The 21,180-nt window shown below is 43.4% G+C and overlaps 1 protein-coding gene across 6 annotated transcripts in view; it reads right to left on the reverse strand.

The window, feature by feature from the left end:
- Positions 1–21,180, reverse strand: part of st3gal5 (ST3 beta-galactoside alpha-2,3-sialyltransferase 5) — a 219,366-nt gene that overhangs the window by 15,329 nt on the left and 182,857 nt on the right. For all 6 annotated transcript variants that reach the window (XM_078223763.1, XM_078223724.1, XM_078223733.1 and 3 more), the window contains 3 exons: positions 19,642–19,985; positions 8,081–8,267; positions 6,611–6,769 (listed from right to left, as the gene is read on the reverse strand). In XM_078223763.1, coding sequence (XP_078079889.1) covers positions 6,611–6,769; positions 8,081–8,267; positions 19,642–19,985 — 690 coding nt within the window. The remainder of the gene's footprint in view (positions 1–6,610; positions 6,770–8,080; positions 8,268–19,641; positions 19,986–21,180) is intronic.

The raw sequence follows: 21,180 nt of genomic DNA on the forward strand, positions 1-21,180 counted from the left end.
CAGGGTTGTAAGATGTTCAATCCCCAATGTCCTGTCACTAACTGCAACATATCCAACTAAAATTAAAACTGAACAAGTTTTTTAACCTTACGTGGCCCTCAGTTGCAAACCACCAACTACTACTTCCATTTACTCTTCACGCTGTAGCCCTCTCCAAGCACAATAGGAACAGTTGGAACTTAACCAGCCGCCAAATATACAAACACCTTTGTGCAGCTTGAATCTAACTAAAGGTTTTAACAAATAAATACTATTGCATTGGTATTGGGTGGAGCAATACTTGCTGGTTAAATACCATTGAAACAGTTTCGATACTTCTTTGACTAATGAAATGGAATATTCTGCATCCACCTGAACAGGTAGATTTGGTCTCATTTTAATGGGCCAGAATTTGCTATTAAAATAATGTTACGGCTAATGCCGCAGTTATTTGTGCATAAATGGTGCAGGCAAGTGGCAGAGGAACAGGTAAATGCGATTAGCTGCTGAGAGTTGCAGAAACAGCATTGACCACTCGCATGCATTACAAGGTGCGAAGTTGGTGTACTTCTGCACGATTCACCTGGACAAGGTCTAAGGCTGCCTCTGGAGCTCAGGATGGAGGTGATGGCAACCCTGGACACTAGAACACCACAGCAGTGAGCAGGGGGAGCATCTACAGATAGACCTTCCAGATTTGGTGACCTGAGGAGTCTATTTTTAAGCCTCAGAATGTTCCTGCAGGTCCATCTTCTTTCTCAGGAGGTCCACTTTCCGGCCAAAGTGCTCCCAAAAATCCATCTTTACTTTCAGGAGATCTATCTTCTTTCTTCATTGGTGGGTCAGTGATGCTGGACCTTGATATGACAGCAGACTAAGCACCTTTAGGCCTGCCCCGCCATGGAACATGGTGCAAAACACCCGATTGTATAATTTTGGTTTGATGTATTATTGTCACATGTATTAACATAGTGAAAAGTATTGTTTCTTGCATGCTACATAAAGCATACCATTCATAGAGAAGGCGACGTGAGTGTGCAGAATGTAGTGTTACAGTCATAGCTAGGGTGTAGAGAAAGATCAACTTAATGAGAGGTAGGTCCATTCAAAAGTCTGACAGCAGCAGGGAAGAAGCTGTTCTTGAGTCGGTTGGTACGTGACCTCAGACTTTTGTATCTTTTTCCTGACGGAAGAAGGTGGAAGAGAGAATGTCCAGGGTGCGTGGGGTCCTTAATTTTGCTGGCTGCTTTGCCGAGGCAGTGGGAGGTGTAAACAGAGTCAATGGATGGGTGGCTGGTTTGCGTGATGGATTGGGCTACATTCACAACCTTTTGTAGTTCGTTGCGGTCTTGAGCAGAACAGGAGCCATACCAAGCTGTGATACAACCAGAAAGAATGCTTTCTATGGTGCACCTGTAAAAGTTGGCGAGAGTCGTAGCTGACATGCCAAACTTCCTTAGTCTTCTGAGAAAGTAGAGGAGGTTGGGACTGCAAGATTTGATGCCTTTTCCTGCCAGCCCCTGCAGCTGGAAATACTCCATGTTCCCTACCCTGCCTCAGGATCTAATACAGTAAGAAGTCTCACAACACCAGGTTAAAGTCCAACAGGTTTATTTGGTAGCAAAAGCCACGAGCTTTCGGAACAGGCTGTCCCTTCGTCAGGTGGGTGGGAGATCTGATTACAAACAGGGCACAAAGACACAAACTCAATTTACATGAATAATGATTGGAATGTGAGTCTTTACAGCTAATCAAGTCTTAAAGGTACAGACAATGTGAGTGGAGGGAGCATTAAGCACAGGTTAAAGAGATGTGTATTGTCTCCAGACAGGACAGCTAGTGAGATTTTGCACATCCAGACAAGTTGTGGGGGTTACAGATAGTGTGACATGAACCCAATATCCCGGTTGAGGCCATCCTCATGTGTGCGGAGCCTGGCTATCAGTCTCTGCTCAGCGACTCTGCGCTGTCGGCTGCGCTAACTCGGCCAACTTTGTCTACCTGTTACGCTGCAGGAAAGGATGTCCCAAGGCATGGTACATTGGGGAAAACCATGCAGACGCTACGACAATGGATGAATGAACACCGCTCGATAATCACCAGGCAGGAGTGTTCTCTTCCTGTTGAGGCACACCTCAGCGGTCACGGGCATTCAGCCTCTGATCTCCGGGTAAGCGTTCTCCAAGGCGGCCTTCACGACACACGACAGCGCAGAGTCGCTGAGCAGAGACTGATAGCCAGGCTCCGCACACATGAGGACGGCCTCAACCGGGATATTGGGTTCATGTCACACTATCTGTAACCCCCACAACCTGTCTGGATGTGCAAAATCTCACTAGGTGTCCTGTCTGGAAACAATACACATCTCTTTAACCTGTGCTTAATGCTCCCTCCACTCACATTGTCTGTACCTTTAAGACTTGATTAGCTGTAAAGGCTCACATTCAAATCATTATTCATGTAAATTGAGTTTGTGTCTTTGTGCCTTGTTTGTAATCAGAACTCCCACCCACCTGACGAAACAACAGCCTGTTCCGAAAGCTCGTGGCTTTTGCTACCAAATAAACCTGTTGGACTTTAACCTGGTGTTGTTAAACTTCTTACCTTCTTATATAGGTCAGAGTTTTCTGTAATAGGATATATAATGGGTGCCTGTCATCAGTTAGACTTGGCCCTGCATCCTTCAGCTCAAAAGAAATTGCCCACAAAATTCCTAAAAAGTGAAAGCTGATAATGGTACAGCATGGTAAACTGGGTATCTGAAACCTGACCAAATGAGAATTATGGGTTGAGAGACAAGCAACAGAAGTACTAAGATTTAGGCTGAAGTTCTGTCGTCTGGGTATTAGATCCTGTTGTGGAGATGCCGGTGTTGGACTGGGGTATACACAGTAAGAAGTGAGATTTTGCACATCCAGGCAGGTTGTGGGGGTTGCAGATAGTGTGACATGAACCCAATATCCCAGTTGAGGCCGTCCTCATATGTGCGGAGCCTGGCTATCAGTCTCTGCTCAGCGACTCTGCGCTGTCGTGTGTCGTGAAGGCCGCCTTGGAGAACGCTTACCCGGAGATCAGAGGCCGAATGCCCGTGACCGCTAAAGTGCTCCCCAACAGGAAGAGAACACTCCTGCCTGGTGATTATCGAGCGGTGTTCATTCATCCATTGTCGTAGCGTCTGCGTGGTTTCCCCAATGTACCATGCCTCGGGACATCCTTTCCTGCAGCGTAACAGGTAGACAACGTTGGCCGAGTTAGCGCAGCCGACAGCGCAGAGTCACTGAGCAGAATCTGATAGCCAGGCTCCGCACACATGAGGACGGCCTCAACCGGGATCTTGGGTTCATGTCACACTATCTGTAACCCCCACAACTTGCCTGGATGTGCAAAATCTCACTAGCTGTCCTGTCTGGAGACAATACACATCTCTTTAACCTGTGCTTAAATGCTTCCTCTACTCACATTGTCTGTACTTTTAAGACTTGATTAGCTGTAAAGGCTCACATTCCAATCATTATTCATGTAAATTGAGTTTGTGTCTTTGTGCCTTGTTTGTAATCAGAACTCCCACCCACCTGACGAAACGACAGCCTGTTCCGAAAGCTCGTGGCTTTTGCTACCTAATAAACCTGTTGGACTTTAACCTGGTGTTGTTAGACTTCTTACTTTCTTATATAGGTCAGAGTTTTCTGTAATAGGATATATAATGGGTGCCTGTCATCAGTTAGACTTGGCCCTGCATCCTTCAGCTCAAAAGAAATTGCCCACAAAATTCCTAAAAAGTGAAAGCTGATAATGGTACAGCATGGTAAACTGGGACTTTAACCTGGTGTTGTTAGACTTCTTACTGTGTTTATCCCAGTCCAACGCTGGCATCTCCACATCATCTATATAAGAAAGACAGTGCCTCTGGCAATAAAGCAATCCCCTTATTACTGTGTTAGGTTGTGTGTTCCAAGTCCTCGGCCTTGAAACATAGTTTTCCGATTCAGATGCAGGAGTGCTACCACTGAGCTAACAATCAATGGATATTGGTTATTTGGATTTCAGTAAAACATTTGAGAAAGTGCCACGCAGGATAAGCATGAATGGATTGAAAATTGATTGAAGTAAAGGAAACACAGGGTGGTTATTGTTGGAGCCTGATCAATGCAAAAAGTGGCATGCTGAGAGGATTACTGCTCGGGACAATGATTTTTAGTATTAGGCAAATCAATTGGAAATTAACAGGAAACAGAACCCTGGCTTAATTTATTAAATTAACCAGAATTGCCTGCAGAGATTTGGAGATTGGGCTGATAAATGCCAGTTACCATTTAATGAGGGGGGGGTGGAAGTAATGTCAAGAGATTGAGAAAGTATAGTTAGCAATGACAATAGAAAACTAAATGGTAGAAACAGAGAGAAACAGCTAACATTTCAGGTTAATAGAACTGGTGAAAGGTTACAGGACTAAAATGTCAACTTTGTTTCTTTCTGCACAGATGATGTCAGACCTGTGTATTTCTGTTTATACTTCAGATTTCCACTACCCACAGTATTTTGCTTCAGTGCAAACTAAATTGTGCTATTTTTAGAACACAACACAGCTGATCAGTTTGGGAGGACTGTTGGATATAATCAGTGTGTATTATAGCTGTAAAAAGGTCAAATGGGATATTCAGTCGCAGGAAGACAACACAAATCGTAGGAAGTGGCCAAGTTTGTGCAGAGTATAGATCTGAACCTACCCCAAGCACAGTCTGGTCACACAACGGGAGAGAATCTGGCACTGGAAAGGATACAGTGAAGGGCAGCCCTTGGGTAGATAGGTGGAATTTTAAACAATTTAGGAGAAGTTGCAGAAGCACAGAATGATTACACTGGAGGAGATTGGGGATGAAGGCGCTCTTCTGGTGATTCAGAATCCTTAGAGATGTAGTCATGATACAGGAACTGTCTAATACATTAACACTGGAAAGGGATGAAGTAGTCTTGAGATTATGCAGAACCATGAACAGAGCATTAGACAGTGGTTTTTGGTTAATATTCATTACTATCCACTCCTACAAGAGCTGTGACTATACTTCAAAAGGTACTTACTTCATTGGCTGTAAAGCTATTTGAGACACCTGGTGGTCACAAAAAGTAAGGCTTCCTTTTTAAAGTTTTACTAAAACAAAATTTCACATCAAATGTCCCGTTTATCTAACATTCATCATAATGATACAAAAGTAGACCTCTGGCCCACACTGAAAGCACAAATATGTTTTTTTTTAAAAAATCACATTAGAATATTCTAATGCGAGAACTGCGTTTTTACTTCCCAAAAACATTAAAATATAACTTACACAGTCTAGGGCAAACCTTTATCCAACAGGAAGAGCGGTGGATGTGGTCTATATGGACTTCAGCAAGGCGTTCGATAAGGTCCCCCATGCAAGACTTCTTGAGAAAGTGAGAGGGCATGGGATCCAAGGGGCTGTTGCCTTGTGGATCCAGAACTGGCTTGCCTGCAGAAGGCAGAGAGTGGCTGTGGAGGGGTCTTTCTCTGCATGGAGGTCAGTGACCAGTGGAGTGCCCCAGGGATCTGTTCTGGGACCCTTGCTGTTTGTCATTTTCATAAATGACCTGGATGAGGAAGTGGAGGGATGGGTTGGTAAGTTTGCTGACGACACCAAGGTAGGTGGTGTTGTGGATAGTTTGGAGGGATGTCAGAAGTTGCAGCGAGACATAGATAGAATGCAAGACTGGGCGGAGAAGTGGCAGATGGACTTCAACCCGGATAAGTGTGTGGTGATCCATTTTGGCAGATCCAATGGGATGAAGCAGCAGTATAATATGAAGGGTACCATTCTTAGCAGTGTAGAGGATCAGAAGGACCTTGGGGTCCGGGTTCATAGGACTCTTAAATCGGCCTCGCAGGTGGAGGATGCGGTCAAGAAGGCGTACTGGCCTTCATTAATCGAGGGATTGAGTTTAGGAGTCGGGAGATAATGCTGCAGCTTTATAGGACCCTGGTTAGACCCCACTTGGAGTACTGCGCGCAGTTCTGGTCACCTCATTACAGGAAAGATGTTGAAGCCATTGAAAGGGTGCAGAGGAGATTTACAAGGATGTTGCCTGGATTGGGGGGCATGCCTTATGAGGATAGGTTGAGGGAGCTTGGTCTCTTCTCCCTGGAGAGACGAAGGATGAGAGGTGACCTGATAGAGGTTTACAAGATGTTGAGAGGTCTGGATAGGGTAGACTCTCAGAGGCTATTTCCAAGGGCTGAAATGGTTGCTACGAAAGGACACAGGTTTAAGGTGCTGGGGGGTAGGTACAGAGGAGATGTCAGGGGTAAGTTTTTCACTCAGAGGGTGGTGGGTGAGTGGAATCGGCTGACGTCGGTGGTGGTGGAGGCAAACTCGTTGGGGTCTTTTAAGAGACTTCTGGATGAGTACATGGGATTTAATGGGATTGAGGGCTATAGATAGGCCTAGAGGTGGGGATGTGATCGGCGCAACTTGTGGGCCGAAGGGCCTGTTTGTGCTGTGGCTTTCTATGTTCTATGTTCTATCCACAAATCATATTTTGCCTTAAATCCACGTTTCCCCAAAATAAATTTTTCTAAAACAATCTGTTGGCCAAATAGCGGATATTTAGCTCATACCTGGTCCCAGCCCCAGAGCGTTGATCGAGGTTCAGGTAACTGTAGCAGATCTACTGCTGTTTCTCTTATAACCTCAGGGTTCAGAATTCGAAACTGTGCTGGCTGAATTGGTATTTCGTCCATCACTTTCTGCCAGAACCAAATTCTTTCCCAAAATGACTAAATGGTAAAGAAAATCTATAATTTAACAATCGCCTTATATATAACTAAGTCATTGTTACAGAATGATTTTTATGCCAATAACATTAATCCAGCAATCTCTACATATTGCTTAGGCCTCGCTTCATTAAAATGGGATTATTAGGTAACAATTTTCCACATGAATGCAAGGTGCCAACATTTATATTTCTTTCTTACAAATTAATTGATATTTTCTATTTGAATCACATGATCACAGAATCACAGTGCATGAATAAACGAATCTGCACTGAATTCTTACTTATCCGTTGATAGTAATGTGCATCATATCACTCACTACTCCATGATTGAAAGAGCAAAGTTTACTATTGGGAGACAAAATTGCAGCACAGGAGGTTATACTGATTTACATAGCAGGAAAGAATATGTGAAGTTTGGGCTCGAGTTAAATTGTGCCTGACAAAAAACAAATCTGTTCCAGGCTATGGGTAAGAGGAAACTTGTGCTATTTTGGCTGGAAGAGGGCTGCAGGCACTACTGCAGTAGTCAACTGCTAAGAAAATGCAAGACACTTCCTACAAAGGAGGAAAGATCAGCAAGAGATCACCAGTCTCTCCTTATAGACCATCAAGTGACTACTTTTGAGTGGCAGTGTTCTTTACCTGATCAATGACAGGTAGCCATATGCATCCTCAGCTCAATATCATGTTTTAGAGGAGAAAAAAAAGTTGAGAAAAAAAAATGCTGTCCTCTAACTAATAAAAAGCAATTGAGGCTATGATTAGGGCCATTTCCAATTTCAGGTCTATATAAAGATTTAAGAACCAGATTACCTCCTGATGGTTCAATCACGTCTTATGAATGAATATCCCATTTGTAGGGTTTCATCATAAACATAGTACTTTTAAAAAAATTTATTCATGGGACATGGACATTGCTGTCTGGCCAGCATTTATTGCCCATCCCTAGTTGTCCTGGAGAAGGTGGTGGTGAGCCGCCTTCTTGAAATGCTGCAGTTCACATGCTGTGGGTTGTATGTGTAAGCATTATGGTAGTTTAAGTGTAATTTTGTATTGTGGCCTTTGTTGTGTGTTTTACCTGTTAATAAATCTTCTTTTATTTGAGTGGTTACAAGGAGACTAGATATTTTCCCTCACTGGTATGCGTATCTATCCTCAAATTATACCAAATTGAAAAACACACTTGGTGTCCCAAGTTACCCTTCTGAGTTGTGGGATACCATCGCATCTAACATCAGTGGGGATCTTAACAGTTCTTTTGCAAATATAGTGCATCAGTAAGAAGTGTTAAAATTTTAGTGAATCTACTCACCACTCTTTCTTTTTTAATCATCGCCTTCAGCCAGCTGAAATCTACTCGCTTATACATTACAGCAACAAACAACATGTAAGGATCGTACTCAAGCTGAGATTTTGGTGCTCCCTCTGGATAGCTCATTCTTATAGTAGTTTTGTTACCAACATCTTGAGTGAATCCTTGGATTGGTGCATTGTTCAACCTGAGAAGAATACAAGTTTCTTGATAGGCAAGCGAAAACTACAAAAATAATTTTAACAACACTATTTTGTTTTAATTTACATACATAGCGAGTTTCTAACATCGAATACCTGAATTCAGAATCCCACAGTACAGAAGGAGGCCATTCGGCCCATCGAGTCTGTACCGACCACTATTCCACCCAGGCCCTATTCCCGTAACCCTGCTAATCCCCCTGACACTAGGTTTAATTTAGCATGGCCAATCAACCTAACCCACACATCTTTCGGACTGTGGGAGGGAACCAGAGCATCCCGAGGAAGCCCACGCTGACACGGGGAGAACGTGTAAACTCCGCTCAGACAGTGACCAGAGGTCGGAATTGATCCCAGGTCCCTGGCACTGTGAGGCAGCAGTGCTAACCACTGTGCCACCATGCTGCCCATTGGGAATGAATTGGGATGGAGTGCCATAAGAAAACATAAGAACATAGGAGGAGTAGTAGGCCATTCGGCCTGCCCCTGATAAACCATCCAGACCGCTCCACTATTCCACAGGGTCATGGCTAATCTGACACCCATGTCTATTTTCTGTTTAAAGTTTAAAATGCTCTGCCATTCAGAAAGATCACGGCTGATTGGATTAGGGTCCCGACTCCAGTTTCCTGTCGTACCCCCATAACCCTGAACTCCCTTCTCTATCAAAAATCCATCTAACCGAGTCTTGAACATATTCAAAGACCAAGCCTCCACTACTTTCTGAAGAAAATTCAACAGATTAACAACTCAGAAAAAAATTCTCTTGGTGTTAAAAGGGAAAGCAACAGAATCTAAAAAAAAACAGAGACTGCTTCTAACCTCCAACTCCCAAAACTCCTGTCACCCGACCTGCCCACAGTTTTTTCTTCCTCCCAAAAATGACATCACCCAAGGCTGAGAGCATGATTTCCCCTAATTTGAGTTTCCCTACAAGAGGAAACATCATTTGCGTGTTTCGATAGGATCACTTTTTATTCCTCTAAATGCCAATGGATAGAAGCCGAGCCTTTCTTCATGGGAGAGTCAGCGTGGCTTCGTCAGAGGGAGGTCATACCTAACAAATTTGATTGAATTTTTGAGAAGGTGACCAGGTGCGTAGATGAGGGTGGTGCAGTTGATGTAGTTCATATGGATTTCAGCAAAGTCTTTGACAAGGTACCACATGGGAGACTTGTAAAGAAGGTAAATGCACATGGGATACAGGGTAACTTGATAAAGTGGATTCAAAACTGGCTCAGTTGTAGGAGACAAATGATGACAGAAGACTGCTTTACTGACTGGAAGCCAGTGCCCAGTGGCATACCACAGGGATCTGGGATCAGGTGGGGATCAGGTGTTGGCCCCCCTATTATTCATCATTTATATAAATTACATTGATGACTTTGTGGAGGGTAGGATTACTAAGTTTGCAGATGACACAAAGATTGGACGGGTGGTTAACAGTGAGGCGGAGTGTCTTGGGCTACAAGATATAGACGCAATGGTCAAATGGGCAGATAAGTGGCAGATGGAATTTAACCCTGAAAGTTTGAGGTGATGCACTTTGGAAGGAGTAATTTGACAAGAAAGTATTCAATGAATGGTAGGACACTAGGAAGTTCTGTGGAACAAAGCGACCTTGGCGTGTTTGTCCACAGATCTCTGAAAGTGGAAGGGCATGTTAATAGGGTTGTGAAAAAGGCATATGGGACACTTGCCTTTATTAATCAAGGCATAGATTACAAAAGCAGGGAAGTCATGTTTGAGTTGTATAGAACTTTGGTGAGGCCACAGCTAGAGTATTGTGTGCAATTCTGGTCGCCACATTATCGGAAGGATGTGAAGTATTGTTAACAGTGAAGAGGACAGAGTAGAACTTCCAAAGGACATTTGGGTGGGCAGATAGGTGGCAGATGGAGTTCAATGCAGAGTAGGGGAGGTTATGCATTTTGATAGAAAGAACATGGAGAGACAACATAAATTGAGGGGCAAAAGTCTAAAAGGGGTGTGGGAGCAAAGAGACTTGGGTGCATATTTGCGTAGCTCATTGAAGGTGGCAGGACAGGTGGAGTTAATAGTTAATTAATCTTTAGTATTCTGAACATCATCAATAGGGGCGTAGTCTCCTTGCTCTTGTACTATGCTGAACTTGTACAAGACACTAGCTGGAATATTGTCTATACTTCTGGGTGCCACGCTGTAGGAAACATGTGAATGCATTGGAGAAAGTGCAGAAGAGGTTTACAAGGATGCTTCCAGGGATGAGAAACTTCAGTTATGAGGATAGATTGGAGAAGTTGGAACTGTTCTACTTGGGAGAGAAGGTGGCTAAGAGGAGATTAGATAGAGATGTTCAAAAGCATGAGGGAGCTGGACAGAGTTGATCGGGAGAAACTGTTTAAGCTCGTAAAAGGATCAAGAACAAGAGTGCACACATTTAAACTGTTTACAATAGCAGCAAATGGAATGGGAGAACAACTTTTTCACACAATGATCGGGTTGGAATACACCTTCTAGAAGTGTGGTGGAAACAGGTTCAATCAAGGCATTCAAGAGGGCATCAATTATTTGAATAGAACCAACATGCAGGTATACAGGGAAAAGGCACTTAGCCATGATGCTCGTTTGAAAAGTTGGTGCAGACACGATGGGCAAAATGGCCCCCTTCTGCGTTTTGACAAAACCAAACTTCTCCTGTCTAAGGGGCTAATGTTCACTTTCGCTTTATTTTGCTCTTTAAATACTTGTACACTTATACACTTTTACGTTGGGGGACGGTCAATTAATTCAGTTGACTGGACAGTTGGTTCATGATGCAGAGTAATGCCAACCATGTCAATTCAATTTCCATACCAGCTGAGGCTATTCATGAAGGTCCCCGCCTTCTCAGCTTTGCTCCTTGCCTGAGGTGTGGTGATCCTCAGGTTAAAATCACCACCAGTCAGCTCTCCCCCCTCAAATGGGGAGCAGCCGCCTATGATCATCTGGGACTATGGCGACTTTACCTTTTTTATATACTTATGAAAGTTCTTACAACCTGTCTTTATATTTCTGGCTAGTTTATTCGCATTGAGTTATTTCCATTTCATCTAGTTTTGGTGGCCCTCTGCTGGTTCATAAAACACTCCCAATCCTCAGGCTTGCGACTGTTTTTTTACAGTTATCAACTGACTAGATCAAGTAGTCTTTCAAAATGATTACAATAAAAGCTTTATGCAAATCAGAAGACATGTCTGTTTTAGTGATAATCTCAAAATATGCTGAATCGCATTTGCCTCTCCAGGTCTGATCTCATTTCAACTCTGATTGCCACTTTGTAGTAGTTCAGGCCCACAATGATTCATTTTACACTGATCTGAGAAGTGTTTTAGTTGAGAAGTGGTTTAGTTAAGTTTGAAACGAGGAACGCAACACATTCCCTTAAGGAATAAAAAGTCCACAGGAAAAATGCACTGTAACTAACAAGACAAATTAAAGATATTAAGGAAGAAGGTTATGATCTTGCCAAAGAGTAAGAATCCTGATGATTGGAAGAATTTAGCAAAGAATGGCCAAGCAACTGATAAAGAAGGGAAAAGAGAATATTAGCGTAAAATAGCAAGAGACATAAAAACTAATTTTGAAAGTTTCTATAGATTTGTAAAGAGGAAGAGATCAGTGAAAGCAAGCTTCAGTTCTTTACAGTATGGGACAGGAGAAACTATAACAGGAATAAGGAAAGGGGAGAGAGACAAATAGCTTGGACTGGATTTTCATTGAAGACAGGGGGTCTGACATTAGCACAATTTTGTGCTACCAGTCAGCACAAGGTTTACCATCATACTCTCATCTCCAGCTTATTTTTAGTGAGGCTGCTTCTAGAGTGTTAGCATTCCACCAGCGATGAGGAGCCATTGATGGCAATTGAAGTGCCTATTGAGGACACTCATCTGGAATTTTCCAAATAGCAAACAGGCCCTCCCACTAAGTTCAAAGCATGGAGGGGACCTCCAGTGGCAGATCAGGCAGGGAGGGGGGGTTGCAGTTATGCCTCCTACAATTCGTCCCCTTCCAATCTCCCAGGCAACCACAGCTGTGGTCAAGTGCCATCCTGTGGAGGAGTAACCCTTCCTCAAATGATGCTCTGACTTCATCATTAAACTTTCTAAAGTCTTCAGAGGCAACTTCCACTTGAGGTTCCTTTCTCATTCTTCTACATATACCAGCAATGCCCACCCTCTTCAGATGAGGTTGCTAGTCACACAGAGCTGTAGGCAGAGGAAACAAGGGCTAGCAGCAAATAGGGCCATAGTACAAAAATTGTAAAAATGTTTAAACAAACGGGTCTAAATGCACAGTACCTGAATGCATGGAGCATTCACAATAAGGTAGCCGAATTAACAGGGTAAATTGAGATAAACAGGCAAGATATGATTGCAGGGTGATGAAGGCTGGGAACTGAATATGCAAGGGTACTCTATATTTAAGAAGGACAGGCAAAAAGCAAGAGGTAGTGGACTGGCATGGTTAGTCAAGGATGAAATGAATGCAACAGTGCATGAGGATATTGGCTCAGAAAATCTAATATATTGTTTGGGTGGAACGAAGAAGAAACAAGGTGTGGAGAATATTAATGGGAGTTGTATATAGGTCGTCAAACTGTAGTGGTAAGGTAGGGGGTGGGAATGAACAGGGAATTAGAGATGCATGTAACAAAGGTGCTACAGTAATCATTGGTGATTTTAATCTACATATAGATTAGGCAAACCAAATGAGCAATAACACTGGTGGATGAATTCCTGGAGTATGTATGAGATTTATTTTAGACCAGTATGTCGAGAAATCAACTAGAAAACATGTCATCCTAGATTTGGTATTTTGCAATGAGAAGGGGTTAATTAATAATCTTGTTGTGCATGGTAATTTAGGGAACAGTGACCAGAACACAACAGAATTCTTCAATAGGATGAAAAGTGAAGTCTAATCTGAAACCAGGGTTCTAAATCAAAACAAAGGAAACTACAAAGATATGATGCAGGAGTTGGCTAAGATAGATTGGGGAACTTCATTAAAAGGCAAGATGGTGGAAATGCAATGACCTATTTCTGCTCAAAGAACAAGAACAAAGAACAATACAGCACAGGAACAGGCCCTTCGGCCCTCCAAGCCCGCGCCGCTCCCTGGTCCAACTAGACCATTCTTTTGTATCCCTCCATTCCCACGGCTGTCTAGATAAGTCTTAAACGTTACCAGTGTGTCCGCCTCCACCACCTTGCCTGGCAGCGCATTCCAGGCCCCCACCACCCTCTGTGTAAAATATGTCCTTCTGATATCTGTGTCCCCCCCTTCACCTTGAACCTATGACCCCTCGTGAACGTCACCACCGACCTGGGGAAAAGCTTCCCACCGTTCACCCTATCTATGCCTTTCATAATTTTATACACCTCTATTAAGTCTCCCCTCATCCTCCGTCTTTCCAGGGAGAACAACCCCAGTTTACCCAATCTCTCCTCATAACTAAGCCCCTCCATACCAGGCAACATCCTGGTAAACCTCCTCTGTACTCTCTCCAAAGCCTCCACGTCCTTCTGGTAGTGTGGCGACCAGAACTGGATGCAGTATTCCAGATGCGGCCGAACCAACGTTCTATACATCTGCGACATCAGACCCCAACTTTTATACTCTATGCCCCATCCTATAAAGGCAGGCATGCCATATGCCTTCTTCACCACCTTCTCCACCTGTGACGTCACTTTCAAGGATCTGTGGACTTGCACACCCAGGTCCCTCTGCGTATCTACACCCTTTATGGTTCTGCCATTTATCATATAGCTCCTCCCTACATTATTTCTACCAAAATGCATCACTTCGCATTTATCAGGATTGAACTCCATCTGCCATTTCTTTGCCCAAATTTCCAGCCTATCTATATCCTTCTGTAGCTTCTGACAATACTCCTCACTATCTGCAAGTCCTGCCAATTTTGTGTCGTCCGCAAACTTACTGATCACCCCAGTTACACCTTCTTCCAGATCGTTTATATAAATCACAAACAGCAGAGGTCCCAATACAGAGCCCTGCGGAACACCACTAGTCACAGGCCTCCAGCCGGAAAAAGACCCTTCCACTACCACCCTCTGTCTTCTGTGACCAAGCCAGTTCTCCACCCATCTAGCCACCTCCCCCTTTATCCCATGAGATCCAACCTTTTTCACCAGCCTATCATGAGGGACTTTGTCAAACGCTTTACTAAAGTCCATATAGACGACATCCACGGCCCTTCCCTCGTCAACCATTCTGGTCACTTCTTCAAAAAACTCCACCAGGTTAGTGAGGCATGACCTCCCTCTCACAAAACCATGCTGACTATCGTTAATGAGTTTATTCCTTTCTAAATGCGCATACATCCTATCTCTAAGAATCTTCTCCCAACAACTTCCCCACCACGGACGTCAAGCTCACCGGCCTATAATTACCCGGGTTATCCTTCCTACCCTTCTTAAATAACGGGACCACATTAGCTATCCTCCAATCCTCTGGGACCTCACCTGCGTCCAGTGATGAGACAAAGATTTGCGTCAGAGGCCCAGCGATTTCATCTCTCGTCTCCCTGAGCAGCCTTGGATAGATTCCATTAGGCCCTGGGGATTTGTCAGTCTTTAAATTCTCTAACAAACCTAACACTTCCTCCTTTGTAATGGAGATTTTCTCCAACGGTTCAACACTCCCCTCCGAGACACTCCCAGTCAACACATCCCTCCCCTTTGTGAATACCGACGCAAAGTATTAATTTAGGATCTCCCCTACTTCTTTGGGCTCCAAGCATAATTCCCCACTTTTGTCCATGAGGGGTCCGATTTTTTCCCTGACAACCCTTTTGTTCCTAACGTATGAATAAAATGCCTTGGGATTCTCCTTAATCCTGTCTGCCAAGAACATTTCGTGACCCCTTTTTGCTCTTCTAATTCCCCGTTTGAGTTCTTTCCTACTTTCTTTGTACTCCTCCAGAGCTCCCTCCGTTTTTAGCTGCCTGGACCTACCATACGCCTCTCTTTTCTTTTTGACCAGTCCCTCAATTTCCCTGGTTATCCACGGTTCTCAAATCCTACCCTTCCTTTCCTTCTTTTTAACAGGCACATGCCTGTCCTGTAGCCCGAACAACTGTTCCTTAAAAGACTCCCACATGCCAGATGTGGATTTACCCTCGAACAGCCTCTCCCAATCAAGAGCTGCCAATTTCTGCCTAATCCCACTAAAGTTAGCCTTCCCCCCAATCCAACACCTTACCCTTGGGACACCACTCATCCTTTTCCATCACTATCCTAAAGCTAACAGAATTGTGGTCACTATTTGCCACACGTTCCCCTACCGAAACTTTGAAGACCTGACTGGGCTCATTCCCCAGTACGAGGTCCAGTATAGCCCCCTCTCTAGTCGGGCTATCTACATATTGTTCCAAAAAACCCTCCTGTACGCATTTTACAAATTCCTCCCCATTCAGAGTCCCTGCTCTCAGCGATTTCCAGTCTATACCAGGGAAATTGAAGTCTCCCACTACAACAACCCTATTTTTCCTGCACCTATCCAGTATCTCCTGACATATCCGTCCTTCCACTTCCCTTGGGCTGTTGGGGGGCCTGTAGTACACCCCCAACATAGTGACTGCGCCCTTCCTGTTTCTAAGCTCCACCCAGAGTGACTCGTTACACGACCCCTCTGAATTGTCCTCCCTCTGCACCGCTGTAATATGCTCTCCAACTAATACTGCTACTCCCCCATCTCTTTTGGCCCCTCCTCTGTCTCGCCTAAAACACTTGTACCCCGGAATATTCAGCTGCCAGTCCTGTCCCTCTTTCAACCAAGTCTGTGTCACCGCAACCACATCCAAATTCCTCTCTTTTCTATGTTTAAAAAGGTATCAGAGAGATGAATGGGACAAAAGCCAAGAAACTCCTGGGCCCTGAATACCTACACGTCAGTGTTTTTGTTTAAAAAGGTGGCTTTGGAGATAGTGGACACATTGCTTTGGACTTCTAGAATTCCTTGTTGCCAAGAATGCAAACATGATCCCACTTTTCAAGAGAACTAGAAATAGAAATAGGTCAGTTGCCTAAAAGCAACTGTATGAAAATGTTAAAACCTATTAGCGACATATCAGGGTGCTCAGAAAATGATATGATTGGGTAGGGTCAGTGTGGATTTATGAAATGCAAAATAGAATTTGACAAACCTGTTTTTTGGAGGTTATAATTAGCGGGGGAGTAAAAGGGACATCAGCAAATGTAGTGGAGGTTTCCAAAAAACATTTGACAAAGTGCCAGACAAGAGGTTATTACACATGGGATTTGTGGTATTAGCATGAATCAAGGAACAACATTTTAAATTCATTTACAGGATGTGGGTCTCTGTCCAAGCCAGCATTTATTGCCCATCCCTAGTTGCCCTCAAGAAGATAGTGGTGAGCTGCCTCTTGAACTGCTACAGTCCTTGAGGTGTAGCCCACAGTGCTGTCAGGGAGGGAATTCAAGTACTTTAACCCAGTGACAGTGAAGGAATGGCGATATATTTCCAAGTCAGGATGGTGAATAAAGTTGGGAACCTCCAGGTGGTGGTGTTCCCAGGTATCTTCTGCCCTTGTCCTTCTAGATGATAGTGGTCAATGGGTGCTGCCTAAAGAACCATAGCGAGTTCTTGCAGTGCATCTTTTAGATGGTACACATGGCTGCCACTGTTCATCAGTTGAGGAGGGACTAATGCACTGAAACAAAATAGGAATGAATGGGTTATTTTCCGGTCGGAGGGGGTAACCAGTGGGGTACGCAAGTAGTGCTTGGGCCTTAGCTATTTAAAATCTACATTAATGACTTGGATGAAAGACCAAGTTTATTGCAGCCGTGTTTGCTGACAACAGGAAGTTAGATGGGAAAGTAAGCTGTGCGGAGGATGCAAAGAGGCTGCCAAGGATATAAAGAAGTTAAGTGAGTGGTCAAGATGGCAGATGGGTTATAATGTAGAGAAGTGAGGGGTTTGGTAACAGTAGCATACATATTTTTAAACTGATAAGGGACTGAGAAATGTTGGTATTCAGAGGGATCTGGGTGTGCTTGTACACAAGTCACAAAATTACCATGCAGATACAGCAACTAATCGACAATTGTATGTTGTCAAATAGCATGGTAGTCTTAATCAACTGAAGCATATTTTAACTGCAATTCTATATGGCCTTGGTGAAACTTTACTAGTGGGACAATTTTGGTCTCCTCCCCAAGGATGGACATACTTGTTTTAGATGGAGTGCAACAAGGGTTCACTAGGTGGATTTCTGGGATGAGGGAATTTGATTTTGACTTGATTTATCATTGTTGCATGTAATAGCATAGTGGCTGCCAATAGTGAAAAGTATGGTTTCTTGTGCACTCTACAGACAAAGCATACCGTTCATAGAGAAAGAAACGAGAGAGTGCAGAATGTAATGTTACAGTCATAGCTAGGGTGTAGAGAAAGATCAACTTAATGCAAGGTAAGTCCATTCAAAATTCTGGTAGCGGGGAAGAAGCTGTTCTCGAGTCGGTTGGGACGTGACCTCAGACTTTTGTATCTTTTTCCCGACAGAAGGTGGAAGAGAGCATGTCCGGGGTGTGAGGGGTCCTTAGTTATGCTGGCTGCTTTGCCGAGACAGCGGGAAGTGTAGACAGAGTCAATGGATGGAAGGCTGGTTTGCAAGATGGATTGGGCTATATTCATGACCTTTTGTAGTTCCTTGTGGTCTTGAGCAGAGCAGGAGCCATACCAAGCTGTGATACAACCAGAAAGAATGCTTTTTATGGTGCATCTGTAAAGGTTGGTGAGAGTCATAGCTGACATGCCAAATTTCCTTAGTCTTCTGAGAAAGTAGAGGCGTTGGTGGGCTTTCTTAACTATAATGTCGGCATGGGGGGACCAGGACAGGTTGTTGGTGACCTGGACACCTAAAAACTTAAAGCTCTCGACCCTTTCTACTTGGTCCCCGTTGATGTAGACAGGGGCATGTTCTCCTTTACGCTTCCTGAAGTCGATGACAATCTTCTTCATTTTGTTGACATTGAGGGAGAGATTATTGTTGCCGCACCAGTTCACCAGATTCTCTATCTCATTCTCGTCATTGTTTGAGGTCCGACCCACTACGGTGGTGTCGTCAACAAACTTGAAAATCATATTGGAGTGGAATTTGGCCACACAGTCATAGGTGTACATGGAGTATAGTAGGGGGCTGAGAACACAATTTTGTTGGGCACCAGTGTTGAGGATGATAGCCCTATGATGAGAAATTGAGTAGACTAGGCTTATATTCCCTAGGGTTTATAAGTAATCTCATTGAAACACAAAATTCTTGACAGAATGGCAGTATGTTTCCTCTAGCTGGGGAGCTTAGAACTAGAGGGGGGGGGGGGGGGGGGTTTAGAAATATCGTTAATAGGATTTACTCAAGGTGATCTACAGATGCTCATTGAACACATTCAAGTCACAGATCAATTGTGTTTTGGATACTAGGAGAATCAAGAGCCATGGGGATAATGTGGCGCAGTGCAACCGAAGTACACAATCAGCCACAATCTGACTGAACCATGAATCAGGCTCCAAAAGGATGAATTCCTGCTCATATTTCTTAGGTTATGATGGGAAAAACATTTCTTGGTAGCTGCTAATTAAAGCTGAAAGGGAGCATCAACTGTGATAGTTCCATCATATTCTCAGCAATTCTTAATTTCACTCGAAGGAAACTCTACCTCCACAATCAGTTTCCTAAGATGTCAGGCTATTATTTTAAAAGTTTTTTTAAAAGTTTTATTTATTAGGCCACAATTAGACTTACATTTTCACAGTAACTTCATTGCAGTGTTAATGTAAACCTACTTGTGACAATGATAAATAAAGTAACACTGCAATGAAGTTACTGTGAAAATCCCCTAGTCACCACACTCCGGCTCCTGTTCGGGTACACTGAGGGAGAATTTTAGCATCGCCAATGCACCTAACCAGCACGTCTTTCAGACTGTGGGAGGAAACTGGAGCATCCGGAAGAAACCCACGCAGATTCAGGGAGAACGTGCAGACTGCGCACTGACAGTGACCCAAGCTCAGAATTGAACCCGGATCCTTGGCGCTATGAGGCAGCAGTGCTAACCACTGTGTCACCATACCACCAAACATTTAAAATCACATGATAGTACAGGATCATATCTTTCTAGCATTTAGTTATCACAATCAGAAACTTTGAATTAAACAATTTTCATTTCATTGAAAAAAAAGTGATGTTACATTTAGGCAGGCAGACATTCAAACCCAAAACAAGTATTTTCAAAGCATCACAAGCAATGCTCTCTTAAGTAAATAGGACTGGTAGACACAAATATGCTATACCTGATGATAACATCAAATTTATTCAAATAGGGTCCAAGACCTAACCCTCGTAGTATTCCGCCACTTCCCAAGACAACACAGCGTTTGCAAGGATTTCTTGCTATTTCTTCTGGCAATGATACCTTGGGCATGAGATCAATGAGTTGGTTAAAACTATTCTGGTGCATTTTAAAACCAAATGGTGTGTTATACTTGAATACAGAGTCACGTAAAATGGAATTTCTCTCCAGGAAAGGACGTATGCTGATGTCATATTTGTGAGGAAACAAAACACCCATCTTTCGCTGAACAAAGGACTTCCGGCATTTTTGCTCCAACACTTTCGACGTATATATATGGGCATTCTGGAAAAAAAAGGGGAAGACGACAAATATAATTAATACAAGAATGTCAGAAATAGGAACAGGAGAAAATTTGGGAATTTATGCCTGCTCCAACATTTAATAAAACGCAGGCCATTGAGTGCAATGGATTTGTTAACCTTAGTGCTATCAATATCTTCAGTACCATTTCTTAGGAATACGGATTTCCCCAGGTTCCTGATTTTTAGTTCCACACTATTTTCAGAATGTTTTGTTAGTGTCTTCTAATGCAAAAAAGGTAATCCTCATTTCCCATTATAATTTCTTCTGATTCTGCCTCTAAGGGACCTACCTTTGCTTTATCAAATCTCTTCGCTTTCAGAAGATTTTACAATCCATTTTCATTCCTCTTGCTAGTTCACTTAATTTCTTTTGCCTTCTTTCAACAATTTCTTAGTTATGCTCGGATTTCCACCATTTTCCCAATCCCCATACTTACGACCATTGTTGACAAAAATATAAGCCTTGTTTAATCGAATACCAACTTCAACTTGTCGTCAGTCATGGTTGGACCACTTTTCATAGGTCTTTTCTTCAAGGGAAGATAGACATGTGCTCCAGAACTAGCCATGCCCATGGTTCAGCTGTTCCAGTACAATTACATCACTGGCATCTGTCCAACATTATGGAAAATTGCCCAGGTATGTACTGTTCAAAAAAAGCAGGACCGATCCAACCTAGCCAAGGACCTCCCCATCAGTCTTCAAACATCAGCAAAGATGGAAGCTGGCATTGCCAGTTCTATTAAGCAGCACGTACTCATCAATAACCTGTTCACCAATGCTCAGTTTAAGTTGTCAGAGCCAATCATCTCACCCCTAGGACACTGCTGCAGGCATTCCTCAGAGTAGTGTCCTAGACTCAACCCACTTCAGCTGTTTCATCAATGATATTCCTTCTATCATAAGGTCTGAAGTAGGGATAACTATGACTCAGTGGGTAACACACCCACCTCACAGCCTAAAGTTGAGAGTTCAAATCCCATAAGTGTTCACTGATAATTGTACAACGTTCAGCATCATTTGCATCTCCTCAAATTCTGAAACAGTCCATGCCCACATGCAGCACAACCTGAACAATATTCAGGCTAGAGTTGAGAAATAGCAATGAGCATTTGTGCTACACAAGTGCCAGGATGTACCTCCAAAGAGAGAGAGAGCTTAACCAGCCCTTTGAC

Source organism: Mustelus asterias, chromosome 1, assembly GCF_964213995.1.
Source record: "Mustelus asterias chromosome 1, sMusAst1.hap1.1, whole genome shotgun sequence".
In the NCBI taxonomy this organism is placed as follows: Eukaryota; Metazoa; Chordata; class Chondrichthyes; order Carcharhiniformes; family Triakidae; genus Mustelus; species Mustelus asterias.